This window comes from Miscanthus floridulus, chromosome 7 (genome assembly GCF_019320115.1).
Source record: "Miscanthus floridulus cultivar M001 chromosome 7, ASM1932011v1, whole genome shotgun sequence".
In the NCBI taxonomy this organism is placed as follows: Eukaryota; Viridiplantae; Streptophyta; class Magnoliopsida; order Poales; family Poaceae; genus Miscanthus; species Miscanthus floridulus.
In genome coordinates, this window is record NC_089586.1 from 123,337,221 (window position 1) to 123,354,188 (window position 16,968).

At 56.0% G+C, this 16,968-nt stretch overlaps 1 protein-coding gene across 1 annotated transcript; it reads left to right on the forward strand.

The window, feature by feature from the left end:
• Window positions 1-15,214: 15,214 nt before the first annotated feature.
• LOC136466185 (uncharacterized) lies at window positions 15,215-15,856 on the forward strand. The gene has a single exon (XM_066464623.1). The coding sequence runs from the start codon at window positions 15,215-15,217 to the stop codon at window positions 15,854-15,856; it is 642 nt and encodes a 213-aa protein (XP_066320720.1).
• The last annotated feature ends 1,112 nt before the right edge of the window (window positions 15,857-16,968 follow it).

Sequence of the window (16,968 nt, forward strand, 5' to 3'; positions counted from 1 at the left end):
TCTGTCATTTTGTGCTCTGTAGCGTGCGTTTCTAATAACCATGCTCGAGAATAATTTAGATGGACGAGTTCGTCTTCATGCCTTGCGTTTTGAGAATTGGGTTCCATGCCAACACAACGGATACGTTCTCTAATTCTGACATGGACAACTCGAACATGTACTCCAGAGACTTGCGCTTTCCTTTCTCAAATGCTAACGCTGGCATGATGCCTACGTTGCGACCTCGCGGGTTGCAGTCATCAGTTCACTGGCTCGGAGTACGAACGGAACCGGCGGCTTTTATTTTTTCTGAAACGAAGGAAGAAGTGGCAGCAACGCCCAAGTTCAATCCTCGTCTCAGACACACTAGTTCACCTAGGAGGCTACGAACGGGGATACCCCCCCCCCCCCCCCCCCAACCCCCAAACGCCCACAGGCTCGGGGGTGGCAAAGCCCTCCACCTCTCCGGTCGCCGCAGCCGTCCTCAGGCGTGCGGCGGTGGCGGCCCGCAGAAAGTGCCCTCTAGTTGCAGCACACCCGTCCAACCCCTACTCCTCCTTCACCCCGGCCTCCTCTACCCCTTGCTTCTCTGGCCAATCCGGCGGTTCGTGTGGAATCCAGGGCCGGATCTAGCCTCTCCTTCCCCGGATTGGTGACTTCGCATGGTGTCAGCAGGCTCAGCCGATGGTGGCACGGTGGTTCTCCCCCTTCGGTTTCTAGGCTCCTCGGAACCGGAAATCACGGGGTGTCGTACGGGGGGGGGGGGGGGGGATAGCCTTGGTGATAGCCGGCGTGCCCCCTTCCCCCCATCCCCTTCTGGGGCCCTGCCTCTCCTAGCTATCCGGTGGAACGTGCGGCGGGTGGGGCGGCCTGGGCCTCATTGCGGTGGTGGCCTTGTCACCAAGGTCCAGGAGGTAGCACGGCTGGCTCGCCCGCTTCGTCCCCAGGGCCTTGGCGCCCCTGGTGACAACGGCTGACTTGCCATGCTAGCCTTTGTGCCCCTGGTGATGGCGGCTGCCTCGCCATGCTACGCAGCCTGCACGTTGTTCCTGTGCTCAATTGGGGTTGGCGCGTGCGGTCGGCACCTAAGCACGGGGTGGCTTCCCCGCCATCCGCGGTCGAATAGTCTCTGGGTGAAAACCCTTCCCGACTTCTTGCTCTGGGCCGATGACGGTGGCGCGGCCAGTGCCATCCACCTTCTTGGAGGCATCATCAAAGGTTCTATTTGTTGCAGGGGTTGATGGGGCAAGTTTGGGGACGAAAGTCCCTCCCGTGTGCCTCTCCCAACATTGATGGCGTCCACGGATGTCATTCCCTTCTTGAAGGCTTCGTTGGTGCACTTCGTCAGTCGTGCCGTTGCCAGAGTTGCTGCTTGATGTGTTGTGCTTGTGTGTGTGCTTCAACCTTCTATCCGCGTTGGTCTCCGGCCATAGTGTTTGGTGTTGCCGCAGTCACTCGGTTCTTCGCAGCAGATACTTGGCCGTTGTCGCTCTCTTTGGCAGATGCTTTGCCACCGTTGTTGCTCAGGCAAATGCTTTGCCGCCAACGTCTCTTTGGTCTCCCCTCTCAGGCAAATGCTTTGATGCTGAGCGTGTGACGCCCCCACTTGCAGATACTTTGCCACGTCGTCTCTGGTGGATGCTTTTCCGTGGTACTGTTGGATGTTTGTCTCGTCTCTTCTTAGTGCATGCTTTGCCACCGCGGCTTCATCTCCCTTGTTAGCAACCTTTGTGTTTGTGTATTCATCCTTTCATAGGTGTAGTCGGTTAGGTTTTGAGGTGGAGGGTACCTCTCTTACTGCCTTTCTTTCTTCTATAGCTCTGGGTGGTCTAGGTTGCTAACCACTTTCTTTGTGGTTTTGTAGTCTGTGCTATGGGGTCTCATAGCTGCGTCGTGTTGTATTTTGCAACTTTTTCTCTTAATGAAACACACGTCTACGCACGTGTTCTCGAAAAACACTAATTCACCTACGAGAAAACAACAACCACTACTACCTTTTCACAAACATGCTTCTTGATTATTAGAGGCGGACGTTTTTAGGAGCCGCCTTTGTAAATGGTCAAACGGGTCTTAGGAAAACACCCGCCCCTCGTTGATCATTTACAAAGACATATATCCTAATGAGTCCATCTCTATTAGTTGACTATTTATAGAGGCAGTCACCTTAGGACGCCAACCTATATTAATAAATAATAGCAGCGGACTTTCCTCTTGATGAAATACATGCCACTATGGGCTTGTTCGAGAAAAAAAATAGCAGTGGACTTCTTCTAAATATGTATGCCTCAAAAAATGTCTATTAATAGTCAATAGAGACGGGGATTCTAAGGATCCACCTCTAATGATCGGTTAACAGAGACAACAATCTTCAAAATCCTGCCTTTTAAAATATCTGCATAAAAAATAATTCATAACTCTTTCCATATGGGCTTGAATGTACAATAGCCAAGGATGAGTTCAAGGATGAAGGTTGCAGCTCCAACTAAAAAGCCCTGGTCCATCACTGTCAAGTTAACCAGAGGGAGAAGACCTAAGGTCATCACAACATGTGTCCACCCCGCCATGGACTGGCCTACGTACACCCATGGTGGTTGCAACAACATTATTCTATGGTCTTCTCCATGAGCGGTGACGGGAGCATGACCCCTGTGAGAGAAAGGGATTAGTCGATGGTGATTGTGCGCGATGGACTTTTGAGCAAGTCAGCAAAGGAGGAAGCAAGATCAACGGATTTTGTTGGAGGTAAGTGGGAATTAACGGAGGTGCTGCATTTGAGAGGGGGGGGAGAGAGAGAAAGAAGGACATATGTGAATGGGTGGCTGTTGTGGTGGACTAGTGGGATGAGGCTATAAAATGTGGTGTAGAGGAAGAGTAACTAAGACCATAGTTGTCGGGAACCTAATACCGGGGTACCTAATGAGGTGGAACTAATGACCATCGAATGTTGACACTTTCGATCAGACGGGAACGCTACTGCTTTTCTTGTCCGAACGACGGAAGACTGGTTTCGACTCGCCCGACCTCCGAGGGCTAGGCTCTGCCTCGCTCGACGGCTAAGGGCTGGCTCCGCCTCGCCCGACCCTCGAGGGCTAGGCTCCGCCTCGCCCGACCCCCGAGGGCTGGCTTCGCCTGACGTTCGAGGGCAGGCTCTGCCTCGCCCGACCCCCGAGGGCTGATTCCGCCTCGCCCGATGTCCGAGGGCAGGCTCCGCCTCGCCCGACGTCCGAGGGAAGAGTCCGCCTCACCCGACGATTACACCCTGTCCCTTCATAATGATGAGAATAGGGTACGACAGGACATTCAAGTCAAACACAGTACCAAGGACCATGCCCTGCACCGCTGTAGGAAAGTATCATCAGGGTACGACGGGATGGGCGCTTTAGGCCATTCCGAGCATGGCAGAGTCCGAATTGTATTGTAGGCGCCGCCTTCAGCCCTCGGACACGGAACCTGACATAGACATACGACAACCACTATGGTCCAAGAAGAGACTCATGCCCTCTACAGTGATGAACGTATAGTCACCGCGCCGTCCGCTCCCCATAGGGCTACAGGTCAACACCCTTGTCCGACACGCCTCTCGGAGGGGTGGGACGGGACATGACCACTTGCTGATCCGGTCAGGGCATGGCGTCATCAGCACACAGGCGTTTGGCGAACGTGCCAATCCCTGACATCGTCTGGCCGTGTCAGCGAGGCTGGCTCAGCGGAAAAGGAGGGCCCTACACCTTCGGAGGGGCTTCTTGGCCTCTGGTTTTTTCCCCTTTTCTCCCATCTGTAACCCCTGCTCCCCTCTTGGTCTATAAAAGGGAGGGTAGGGCCCCCCACTAAGGGGATCGACTCTTGAGGGATAAGTTCAACACACACGACACTTCACACACGGCTGAGCAGCGACCAAGCCCTCGGTGACCTTTTCGACCATTCCATCAGAGACATGGGACCCGTCCCTCTCTCGACCGTTTGTACCCCCTACTACGAACCTTTTTTGGTACTAATAACACGAGCAGCAGTAGACTGGACGGAGGGACATTTAGCCCGAACCAGTATAAACCTTGTGTCCTTTAGTGCACCATCCGGGCCTAACGCACAACAATTACAAATTTACTAGCCGGTGTTTGTTCGAAACACCGACAATTGGCGCGCCAGGTAGGGGCCTTTGCGTGTTCCAAATTAGGCCTCAGATGGCTAACCACGCAATCAGCTGGGTCCTGGGCACACATGTGCATTTCAGTGACCTCGACTTCATCGTCACGGTGGGAGGAGAGTTGGCGTTGGCCCGTCTCACCATCCAATCTCTCCCTTCCATCGGCTCCGGCTACCGGAGGCTCGAGTGCTAGCCCGGCGTCTCCCTTGGACCCCAGTCATCCAGGGAGGCCCCACGCCGCCTCACCCTCTCTCTAGAATTCTCCACACGGCACGCCTCGACGGCGTTTCCATTCGGTCTCCGCAACGCCGCGGCGACCGCAAGCCACCTTATGGCCCAGCATGCGATCTTGTCCCACACGAACAACGAGTTCGTGGGGATGATCAAAAGCGTCATAGAATCCCTCCACGGCCTCCTCGCGGAAGGTCCAGGGTCGGACTCTGGCTCTGACTCCGGTAGGGGGAGCCATCATCCCTCCTGGGAATGCTTCATTGCGGAAACCTCCGAGGGACACGTCGAAAGCGCCTCTAAGAAGGAGGTCACCCCGGCAGGCAACCTCGGTGACGGAACCAAAGGGGGAGTAGCGGCCCCACCTCACATAGGGGTGGAGCACCTGAGAGCCCAAAAGCGGGAGATCAACGAAGCCGGACAACAACTTGTTCAGGAATACGCGTTGGTGGATCGCGAGATCGAACGCCGCGGAGACGGTGGGCACGCACGCGCCGTGGCCCGCGACGTAAACCGAAGGATCATCGCCAACGATGAAACCCTTCCTCACTTCGCTCGGGTGAGCCAGAACATCGCCGCCACCACGGCCTTGCTCCATGGCCTTCCAGAGGCCACAACACCCAAGGATCGCTGGGCCTACCACGAAATCTGCACGCTGCTCGAGCGTGCGGCGGCGCAGCAGGCGGAAAGCTCGTTGTCTCGATGACACGAGCTCGACACCAGCTAGCGTACACCCTCAGTATGTCCCGCCAGGGATGCATCAGTCCACCAAGCACCACAAGGCGGCGGGCAGCGTGTTGCGACCTAGATACATCAGCGTCTCAGCCGCGACCGCGACACATGCAGCACCATCAACGCCCACAGGCGCACCTACGGTGACCCAAGGGAAGGAGCCCACCATGGCTATCATCCTCGATGCGGCGGACGCTATGATAGCGGTGAGGACCGGAGCCCGAGCCCCGGCCTACCAGCCCTCAATCCTTCGGCCGGCACATCCTCAACGCTGTGTTCCCCCTAAGGTATCGACCACCTACCAACATCCCTAAGTACTCCAGGGAGACAAACCTCGGGCTTTGGCTTGAAGACTATCGGCTTGCCTATCAAGTCGGTGGTGCAGATAACGACTTCATTATCCGCAACCTTCCACTGTTCTTGGCCAATTCGGCCCGGGCGTGGTTGGAACACCTGCCGTCCAACGCAATCTAGAGTTGGGCGGATCTAAAGGAGATCTTTGTGGGAAACTTTCAGGGCATGTACAAATGCCCTAGGAACCCATAGGACCTCAAGAACTACCGTCAGAAGGCCGGTGAGACCCTCCACAGGTACATTCGGTGCTTCTCCTGGTAGTGCAACGAGTTTCCTAACGTCGCCGACGTCGACGTGATAGGAGCCTTCCTATCCGGGATGACCTGTGAGTCCTTGGTGCATAAGCTAGGACGCAAGGGCCCGCGAACCACCAAGGAACTCCTAGACATCGCCACCAGCCACGCCTTAGGTGAGGAGGTGGTCAGAGTGATCTTTGATCGCCTCGAGGGCAAGGCAAGGCGTGACGAGGGTACCGGCGAAGGCACCTCCAATCGTTCCGCCAAAAGGAAGAATACGAAGCAACGGCGCGAGGACTCGCTCGTGGCTGCTGCCGACCGCAAGGGTAGTTGGAAGCCCACGGAGGGCACTCCGAATCACTTTGAAAAAAATGCTCGAAGGGCTATGCCCGAACCACGCCTTTCCCATAAAACATCTGCTCAAGGACTACGGCCTCATGCGAAAGTTCTTGGCCGGAGGCGCCAACAAAGGGGAGCAGGGGAAGGAACTTGCCCCCGCTATGGACGACGCCGAGGAGAAGAACGACGGCTTTCTGATGCCGAACGGTTGCCTTATGATCTTCGGAGGGTTGGTGGCCTATGACTCCAAACGCCGTCAGAAGGTCGCACGCCGTGAGGTCTACACGGCCCAACCGGCCACACCTCCCTTCCTTCGATGGTCAGAGTCTACCATAACCTTTGACCGGACTGACCATTCGGATACCGTCCCGCACCTAGGGAGGTATCCGCTTGTTGTCGACCTGATCGTCGATCCAAAGTGGCTCACCAAAGTACTGATGGACGGAGGCAGCGGCCTCAACATCATGTATGCCAAGACGCTCGACGAGATGGGCATCGATAGGACAAACCTTCACCCAACCCGAGCACCTTTTCATGGCATTGTGCCTGGGAAACAGGCCATGCCACTAGGATAGATCGATCTGCCCATCACCTTCAGGGATCAATTCAATTATAGGACCGAGACCCTCACCTTCGAGGTAGTTGGGTTCCTCGAAACCTTCCACGCCATCTTGGGACGACCATGCTACGCGAAGTTCATGACTGTCCCCAACTACACATACCTCAAGCTAAAGATGCTGGGCCGTCACGGGGGTCATTACCATCAGCACCTCCTTCCAGCAGGCCTTCGAGTGTGAGGTCGAGTGCTATGGACATGCCACAGCAATCATCGCCTCCTGAGAACTCACCGCCCTCAAGGAGGAGGTCGCCGAAGAAGCGCTCGACGCGAAGAAATCAACCGGGTCATTCGAATCGGCAGAGGGCTCCAGGGAGGTCCTCATAGACCCCAGCAGCTCTGAAGGTAAAATGGTACGCATTGGTACCACGCTCTCCTCCGAATAGGAAAGCGCGCTCGTCAACTTCCTCCGCAACAACAAAGACATCTTTGCATGGAAACCCTCGGATATGGTAGGCATCCTGAGGGAGGTCGCCGAGCATACCTTGAAAATCCACCCAGGCTCCAAGCCGGTGAAGCAACGCCTACGCCGCTTCGACAAGGAAAAGCACACGGCCATCGGTGAAGAGATAGCAAAATTGTTGGCCACCGGATTCATCAGGGAAGTACACCACCCAGAGTGGTTAGCAAATCCCGTTCTTGTACGAAAGAAGAGTGGGAAATGGAGGATGTGTGTCGACTACATGGGTCTCAACAAGGCATGCCCAAAGGACCCGTTTCCTTTGCCGCGCATAGACCAAATAGTCGATTCTACCTCAGGGTGCGAAACCCTCTGCTTCCTTGATGCGTACTCCGGCTACCACCAAATCGCGATGAGAGAGTCCGACCAGCTCGTGACGTCTTTTATCACCCCCCCTTTAGATCGTTCTGCTACATCTCAATGCTGTTCGGTCTAAAGAATGCTAGGGTGACTTACCAGCGCTGTATGCTCAACTGCTTCAGGGACCTCATCGGGCGGACCATTGAGGCCTACATCGACGACATCATAGTTAAGTCCAAACGGGCTGGCCACCTTGTCGCCGATCTTGAGCAAACCTTTGCGAGACTCCAGGCAAATGGCATCAAACTCAATCCCGAGAAGTGTGTTTTCGGGATCTCGAGGGTCATGCTGCTCGGCTTCATCGTCTCTGAGCGTGGCATCGAAGCCAACCCGGAGAAAATCTCAACCATCACAAGGATGGGCCCGATCCAGAACATAAAGGGGGTTCAACGAGTCGCAGGGTGCCTCGCCGCCCTCAGCCGATTCATCTCGCACCTCGACGAACGAGGACTCCCCCTTTATCAACTCCTAAAGAAGGCTGACCGCTTTGAGTGGACAGCCGAGGCCCAGGAGGCGCTTGACATGGTCAAACTACTTCTGACAAAGCCCTTGGTCCAAGTTCCTCCAAGCGACAGAGAATCCCTCCTGCTATACATAGCAGCCACCACACAAGTGGTTAGCACTGCCCTGGTAGTAGAGCGGGGAGAAGAGGGACACGCCCTCAAGGTGCAGCACCCTGTGTACTTCATCAGCGAGGTACTATCCGACTCCAAAACCTGCTACTCCCAAATCCAGAAGCTCCTATACGCCATCCTCATCACCAAGAGGAAGCTACGCCATTACTTCGAGTCACACCCTGTGATAGTCATGATGTCATTCCCCCTCAATGAGGTCATCCATAGCCAGGACACCACAGGAAGAACCGTAAAGTGGGCACTCGAGCTGATGGATCAAGGCATCGCGTATGCCCCCCGAAAGGCGATCAAGTCCTAGGTGTTGGCTGACTTCATCACGGAATGGACCGAGGTCCAGATGCCACCAGCAGTCATCGATCAAGAGTACTGGACGATGTACTTCGATGGGTCGCTGATGAAGAAGGGCGCCGACGTGGGGCCGGTCTTCATATCACCCCTCGGGGTCCGCATGAGGTACATGGTTCAGCTCCATTTCCCCTCATCAAATAATGTTGCCGAATATGAAGCACTCGTCAACGCCCTACGCATCGCCATCGAGATGGACATCCGACACCTCGACATTCGGGGTGACTCTCAGCTGGTTGTTAACCAAGTCATGAAGGAGTCAAGCTACCAGGTCGCCAAGATGGCTGCGTACTACCAAGAAGTTCGATGACTGGAGGACAAGTTCGATGGCCTCGAACTTAATCACATCCCAAGGTGCCTCAATGAGGTGGCCGACGCACTCACGAAGGCGGCGTCCGGTCGAGAGCCGGTGCCAATGGGCGTCTTCGCCAGCGACCAACACAAACCCTCGGTGCGCTATGAAGGGTCAGAGCGGGCCAACGATAGCCCATCTAATCCGGCCCCAGGGGCTGACCCACCGACGGCTCCGCCCGGTCCCGATGTCATGGAACTTGAAGAGGATCCAGCAACAGAGCCCAACCCTCTCGACGACTGGAGAATGCTCTACCTTGACTACCTCCTCCATGACACACTGTCGATAGACAAGATGGAAGCTCGATGGCTCGCACGTTGCACCAAATCCTCCGTTCTTGTAGAGGGAGAACTCTACAAACAGAGCCACACCGGGGTCCTGCAGCTCTGTATCCCCATCGAACAGGGAATACTTCTGCTAAGCGACATCCACGGTGGGGTCTGTGGTCACCATGCCATGCCAAGAGCCTTGGTTGGGAATGCATTCCGACAGGGCTTCAACTGGCTCACTACTGTAGCCAACGCCGAGCAAATTGTACGCACCTACGAAGGGTGTCAGTACTACACTCGGTAGATTCACCTCCCAGCCCAGGCACTCTAGATGATCCCCATCATGTGGCCCTTCATGGTCTGGGGGCTTGACCTGGTTGGGCCTCTCAAAAAGATGCTCGGGGGCTACACCCACTTGCTTGTCACCGTAGACAAGTTCACAAAATGGATCGAAGCTCTGCTGATCTCCATAATCAAGTCCGAGCAAGTTATGCTGTTCTTCCTCGACATCATCCATTGCTTTGGAGTACCAAACTCCATCATCATAGACAACGACACGTAGTTCACCAGTAAGAAATTCATTTGATTCTACGATGAACAGCACATCCGAGTCGATTAGGCGGCCGTCGCGCACCCCCAGACGAACAAGCAGGTCGAGCACGCAAACGGCATGCTCCTATAGGGCCTCAAGCCCATAATCTTCAGCTAGTTGAACAAATTCGACGCACACTGGGTCACCGAGCTCCCTGCGGTGCTCTGGAGTATGAGGACAACTCCCAGCCAGGCCACCGGCTATACACCTTTCTTCATGGTCTACGGTTCCAAGGCCGTCCTCCTGATGGACCTCGACTATGGAGCACCAAGAATCAGAGCATACGACGAACTAGGAGCCGAGGCATCCCACCAAGACACCATGGACCAACTAGACGAAGCCCGCGACATCGCCCTCCTCCGTTCGGCCAAGTACCAGCAGGCGTTGCGATGGTACCACGGCCGACAAGTGCGGGACCGAGCCTTCAACGTCGGGGACCTTGTTCTCCACCTTGTGCAGAGCAACAAAGATTACCACAAGCTCTCCCCACCCTAGGAGGGGCCGTACATCGTCGCGGAAGTACTCTGGCTAGGTGCCTACAAGTTGAAAACCATCAACGGCGAGGTCTTCACCAACGCCTGGAACATTGAGCAGCTACGTCATTTTTACCCTTATATAAACGCATACTTTTCTTATCAGTTTTTTCCTTCAGAAATCCCCGGTCTTAGTGACATCCGACCCCTGCAAGTTGTAGGGGGTCGGACCTCACTCGGGGGCTGATTTAAGTACATTTATCTGACAAAACACTCTCTGTGTCACCTTTGCAAACATTCTCTAAAGTCTTCCCTCTTTTTCTCACGGCAAGTCCTAAGGGCTTGAATCTCGAGAACAAAGTCTGAGTACAACTGGTAGGACTATGGGAAACCTACGCCCCAGCGGCTACGGCCTCCTTGCTCACCAGCGTGATCAGAACTAACTCACCTGCACTCCTAGCTTTTACAACCTGAGCCATGGGAAGGGTCGGAAGGCACCAAAAACCTCTTCTACAAAAAGAGGAAGCTGAAAAGCTGTTTGCCGTAACAAAAGATGAAAATTCGTTCATTTTTGCACAAATTCACTGCTTACAAAGTGATTTCATCACGAAAAGGACTAATGTACTCATAAATACAAAGGACTGTTCACTCGGGGGCTCCCCCACAAACTTATTCAAAGTACAGTTTCTGACCAGCCCTACTACGGGTATTGCTGCAGTCGCCGTGCCATGCTCTCCATCGGCGACGTCCTACCGCTCCATGGGATCCTCGAAGGCGCCCTCATCTGCAACGTTGAACACCACGCCAGCGACTGTGGTGCCCTCCACCGGGGTGTACAGGGACTGTGCCATCGTGATCAGCCACAACCCTAACACTGGTGCCTCCACCGGGGCATCCAGGGACTACGCCATTGTGATCAGCCGCAACCCTGACACCGGCGCCTCCGTCGGGGTGTCCAGGGACTAGGCCATCGTCATCAGCCATAACCCTAACAACGGCGCCTCTGTCGGGGCATCCAGGGACTACGCCATCATCATCAGCCGCAACCCTGACAATGGCGCCTCTGCCAGGGCATCCAGGGACTATGCCATCGTCATCAGCCGCAACCCCGACAACGACGTCTGGGCGGGGGGCACCTCCCGCCGAAGGAAGGCTGCAACGAACGACGAGAAAGCCAATGATACTCGGCACCCTCCAGTGCCCCTCCTCCTTCGACAGCAGCGGCCCCTCCTCAGCAAAGGTGACCCGCACCATCTCATCTACGTTGGATGACCTCCAGCTCGACATCACGCTCTAGATTCACGAGTGGATCTGTGAGTTCTTCTCTCCCTGGCATTACCCTCTCTTACTTAGGAACCGCTGCATTCGGTGGAAAGGAAGGAGAAGAGGTAGTGGCTCAAAGGCTGGCGAGGGAGTGGGACAAGAACTCCCCTCCCCCTCCCTATTTAAAGAAGGGGCTCAGCAGCTGAGGAAAGGCGAAAGTTTGGGACAAAAACTCTCTGCCTTCCCCTATTCAATGCAAATGCGAAATCAATGCTGACAGAAATCCGAGGGGACGCACTGGAACCAACGGGATGCGCTCTGGTTGACGAGACGTCGCCTGGTCAAATAGGACGTTGCCTGGGTGTGGCTCGCCACTAATCCACCCCGAGCGTGAGAACGAGGGCACACCCGCATGCAGGCGACTCTCCGCTTCCCCAGGTAGGACCATGGAATGACCCGACGACGGAACCCCCATCTAGGGGGGCCCAACGAGCCTCCTAGATCGATCAAACGGCCTAGATAAAAACGACGGACGAATGACCACTGAAAGATAAGCACCTCTGTTTACTTACTTTCAGTATTAATCCCTTTACCGAGCCTCTGACCCCGGCAACGGTAGAGGCACGGACATTGCTCGGGGGCTACCAAGAGCTACCAAGGCTGCCAAGCATGGAATACAACTGGATGAACCGCCAGACCCTACGCCTTGATGGCTACAGAGTTTTTGTTCACCAGCATAATCGAACTCACAGTTCCCCGCACCGCAAGCCTCAGCTCCTGCCTTCCCGAGAAGGGTTCGGAGGGGTCCCCCTGCAGAACCTCCTCCGAGGAAAAGTTGTTAGGTCACCTAAGTCAATCGAGCGGCTCGGATCACCGTCAAGAGACAAAAACGAAAAATGGCAATGCTTATGCAGGTTATGCCGACCTCATCGCAAACATCGGACCCAAACCCCGCACGAACATGTCTGGTAGGAGCTTCCCATGGCTCATATCACCAAGGTAACGTTACCAACCCCCACTTTCATTTTAATTAAGTGATACACTAAATCCATACATCCAAACATTGCATATGCAAACCCCTACATCTCAATGCTTCGTGTCGCGTCATGAAGCGGCAGCCGCCTCATTCAATATGAGCGGCGACCGACCGAGGTTCGAAGGCTGGCCCACGAAGGGCTCGAGGCCGCCTCGCGTCAAACAGGGCTAGGGGAGAAAAATAGAGATGAGCCCCAGCGGCCTTGCTCGACCCCACTTAGAAGCGGACAGGGACACATCGACCTTTCTCGTTCGATTCTAACCCCGAGCTAAACCCATAGAATCTCCATCGAGGAGAGGCCAACGGGCCACCTGAGCCCAACAAACGGCTCGGGAATCTACTGGGAGGCGGGTTAAGAAGTAGTGGAATGCCACATAAGGGCTCTGCCGACCCCATCAGTGAATGACAGATCCGGATTCCACACAAACATATCCGTTAGCGAGCTCATTGAGCGCGACACTCGACCCATCGAGGCAAGTATCGTCAACTCAGCCCCTCTGGTTGTGGAAACCGAGGATGGGGTAACACGTGAAACACGGCCAACCCATATTAGACCCTAAGGGGCTCGGGGGCTCGAGCCGCTTGATCCAAGATCAAGAGACCGAGGTTCAAAGGCTAACCCACAAAGGGTGTGGGGACGCCTCGCGTCGAACAAGAGCCAGGGGAGAAAATGCAAATGAGCCTCAGCGGCCTTTGCCCAGCCCGCATTGAGGTGGATAGGGTCATCTCAACCTTCTAGTTCAATCCAGCCTCTAGCCGAGCCCATAGAATCCCCATTGAGGGGGAATCTGTTGGAAGGTGGGCTAAGGAGCAACGGAACGCCACCCGAGGGCTTTGCTGACCCTGTCGCAAAGCAAACGGGATCGGATTCTGTCCGAACATCCCCATTAGCGAGCTCATAAAGCACGTCACTCGAGCCATCAAGGCAAGTGACGTCGCCTTAACCCCTCCAGTTGTGAAAAACTGCTGATGGGGCGACAGTCACAAAATGAGCCGACCCTTGACCGAATCCCCACCACACACGGGGGCTCGGGGAAGGCTGGACCAGTGATAAGACCAAACGCACGGTCACGCAGCGATCACTAAAGTCCTAAGTAAGGGGTACGCGCAAATACAAACGTAAGTTCGCTACCCTCGCTCCAGTCTCCAGTAACATCCGACCCCAGCGACCGCAAGGTGTCAGATCTCACTTGGGGGCTGATAAAGGTACAGGTACCTCCTTTCTTTTTTCGAAACAGTCATTACATCAGACCTTCTCCTCATGTCAAGACTGACGACAAGGTTTAGGGGAACAGATAGGTAAGACTACAAAAAGCCCACGCCCAGACGGCTACGGTAATTTTGCTCACCAGCACAATCAAAATTTCCCCTAAACACCTCGGGCCCTACAGTCTTAACAAATGGAACGGTCGGATCGCGTAAATCTTTTCTCATTGCAAAAAAGGAAGAAGGTAAGATCAAACAAATGAAACAAAATTGCAAAACAAAGTCACGAATCCATTTTTAGACATAAAAGTACCAACACTTGTTCACATATTACGGATAAATGTTTATCAAACTTATTCAACTAACTACTTCCACAGAGGGAGAACCGTTTCTTTCAGCCTGTTCACTAGGTTCCATGCAAGGGGAGTCACCGCCTTCTCAATCTCGTCCAGCTCGGGGTCTTCATAGACAGGCGCGAAGCCTTGGCTCATTACCTCCAAGTTGATCTCCCGATCATAATGAGAGCGGGCAACAGCGAAGGCTTGGGTGATCCCGGCATGAAAGGCGTCCTCCTTAAGCTGGCCCACCCGCGTCGTGATACCCATGGCATGAGTCAGAAGGGAGCCGATCCCCTCTTCTTGCGCCACCTGTAGGTCGTCGTAGACTGCCACAATGGCGACACGCAGAAGATTGTGCTGATCGCTTTTGGCCCGAAGGATCCCCCGCACCTCGGCGAGTTCCATGCCCAGCCTGGCAGAAACTTCCTCGACCTCCAACCTTCGGGCCACCGTGTCTCCAAGATCCACCCAGAGGGCCACGGCCTCCCGACGCACCTCGCGACGCTCTCGGATGGCCCGATCGGGCTCCTCACGGGCCGTGCTGCGCTCCGAGCAAAGTCTTTCTTCGGTTCGACGCAGCTCGTCCCGCTCCCCGCGCAGCTAGGATATCACCTCAGCATCCTGGTTCGCCCTCTGCTGTAGGGCCGTGGACCTTTCCTTGGCCTTCCGCCTGAGATCCCGCTCCATCTCCAGCTCAGCTAGGACCTCGATGGCCCGCTGACTGGCCTCAGCATCCTTCTAGAGATGCTTGTCCCGCTCCTTTTGGATCCTGGCGACTGCCTCCTCGTCTAGCTTCACCCTCGCCGATAGGTCCTCAAACATCCCATGGATCTCCTCCGCGTCCCGACGTGCCTTGGCCTCCCACTGTTGGGCGGCAGCGAGCTACGCGCCCACATCTCCTCGTAGCTGGGCCTCCTCGGTAAGGCGGTCCCATTCCGCCTTTTGCTCATGGAGGAACCAAGATTTGTTCCGACTTCGAGCAACGATACACTGAAAAAGAAGACCGGTATCAAAAATACGAAAACACAAAAAAACGTGAAGAAAGAAGAAAATGAGGGAGAAGATTATGTGGATACATGGCCAGTAGGAATGAGGATTTCACGCAGGACACCACTAGCCTGGCACAAGGCATCCATCATAGCTGAGAACCTGATGTCAAGATTCTCCCGCTCCATGCTCTCGACAGCATCGTCAAGTGAGAAAAGAGCCAACGTTGGGTCCTCAGCGGCCATCCACTGGAGCGGCGGCTCGCCCTGCATGGGGGAGCGGCTGCCCCCTGACAACAGGACTGAGGGCGACCTCCTGCTGGTCCTCTCCACCACTGCCATGATGCCCAAAGACCCTTCGGCCGTGTCCTCCTCCATCCGGCCCACCTCAGGCACCGCAGCCTGGGCCACCGGTGGCGCGGATTGCGTCGCCCCCTCAGATGCCACCATGGCAACATCCAACCCCGCCGGGCTTGTCGCAGTCGCGGTCACCTCTGCCTGGGCCTCCGGTGGCATGGACTGCGCTGCTCCCTTGGACGCCACCGCGGCTGCGTCCAACTATGCCTGGCTCGTCAGGGTTGGGGATGATCCGGCCACGTCCTCCTCCGTCCGGACCGCGTCGGGCGCCATCGCTTGGGCCACCGGAGGCACGGATTGCGCCGCCCTCTCAGACACCACCGTGGCGGTGTCTGGCTACTCTTGGCTTGGTGCGGTCATGGCCACCTCCACCGGCGATACCGGACCCTCGGCTGGCGGTATCGCACCCGCCATGGAAGACGCCGCCTGCTCGGCAACCACCGAGGGCGCGGGCACCGCCGTGGGCACCGCTAGATCGGCCAATGAGGCCACAGCATCAGCGCCGCTCCTGCCCAAAATAGGGGCGATGTCGGGCAGTGCCATCCATCCCGCCTGAAGGGCAAGGCTCTTCTTGGGCGCCAGCCCCAGAGAGCGACCCCGTCGCAAGAATCTGCAAGAGGGAAAAAGGCATAAGGTCAAAACAAAAGAATAAAGGGGGGGGGGGGGGGGGAAATAGGGGAATCAGTGGCCTACTCCGTCGCCTTGGGGCAGCAGGAACATTTTGGAGACGACCCCCAGACCCCTGCCCCGACTCATCTGGGTGGGACCGCTTCGAGCCTAGCCCCTACTCCCGGGCAAGGGGGCTCGCCTTCCTTATCTCCGAGGGCGCGACAACGGAGCCGCCCCTCTCCATCGATGCCTCGGGCATGGTGGCAGATCTGCCCGCCCCGTCGGCTCATGGGGCACGACAGCTGTGCCACCCCCCTCCATCAGCACCTTGGGGGCGGCGGCCGATCCGCCTCCTCCCATCCACCGATCCTCCGGTGGCACCCCGAATGGGGTGGCGGATTCTCCCGCTCCCACCGACCCCGAGGACGGGCCGACGGTTCGGCCCACCTCCACCGATCTCACAGACTCGCTTCCCTCCACATGGAACGGGAAGGGTCCCTGCATGGGTCGGTGGGCGTCTGTCAGCATATCCTCGTCCTCCAGGACGTCCCAATCCACATCGGTGGCTACCTTGTCATTGTCGTTGTCATCACTGCCTGTCTCCTCTCCTCGATCACGCGCTTGCCGCTTCCATAATAGCTTCTTCTTCCTGAGCTCCCTCGTCTTTTTGTCCCACTCGGCCGCGATACGGTTCGCTTTTGCCAGGGCTCGATCCTTTTGCAATAGAGCCGGGCTATCCTTGAAGAATAGTCCCCCCGGCTAGTCCCGCCATCCCTAGGGTCAGCTTCGAGGGGTCGGAAATTCAAGTAAAAAAGGAGTACGGAGAAAGAAAACTTATGAAGTCGATAAACCCTGGTTCCGGCCGCATAGGGGGATGCCCCAGCACCGGGAACACAAAATCAAGGACGACGCCAGCAGTGTCCTTCGAAGGCTCCATCGCCTCCTTGATGCGCTGCACCACCTCGGACAGAGGGAGCGCCTCGTCGACAAGCGCTGTCCCTTCGAACGGCGCTCCGGGCACCATCTGGTGTAGGGGAAGCATGCGCGCCATCAACGACG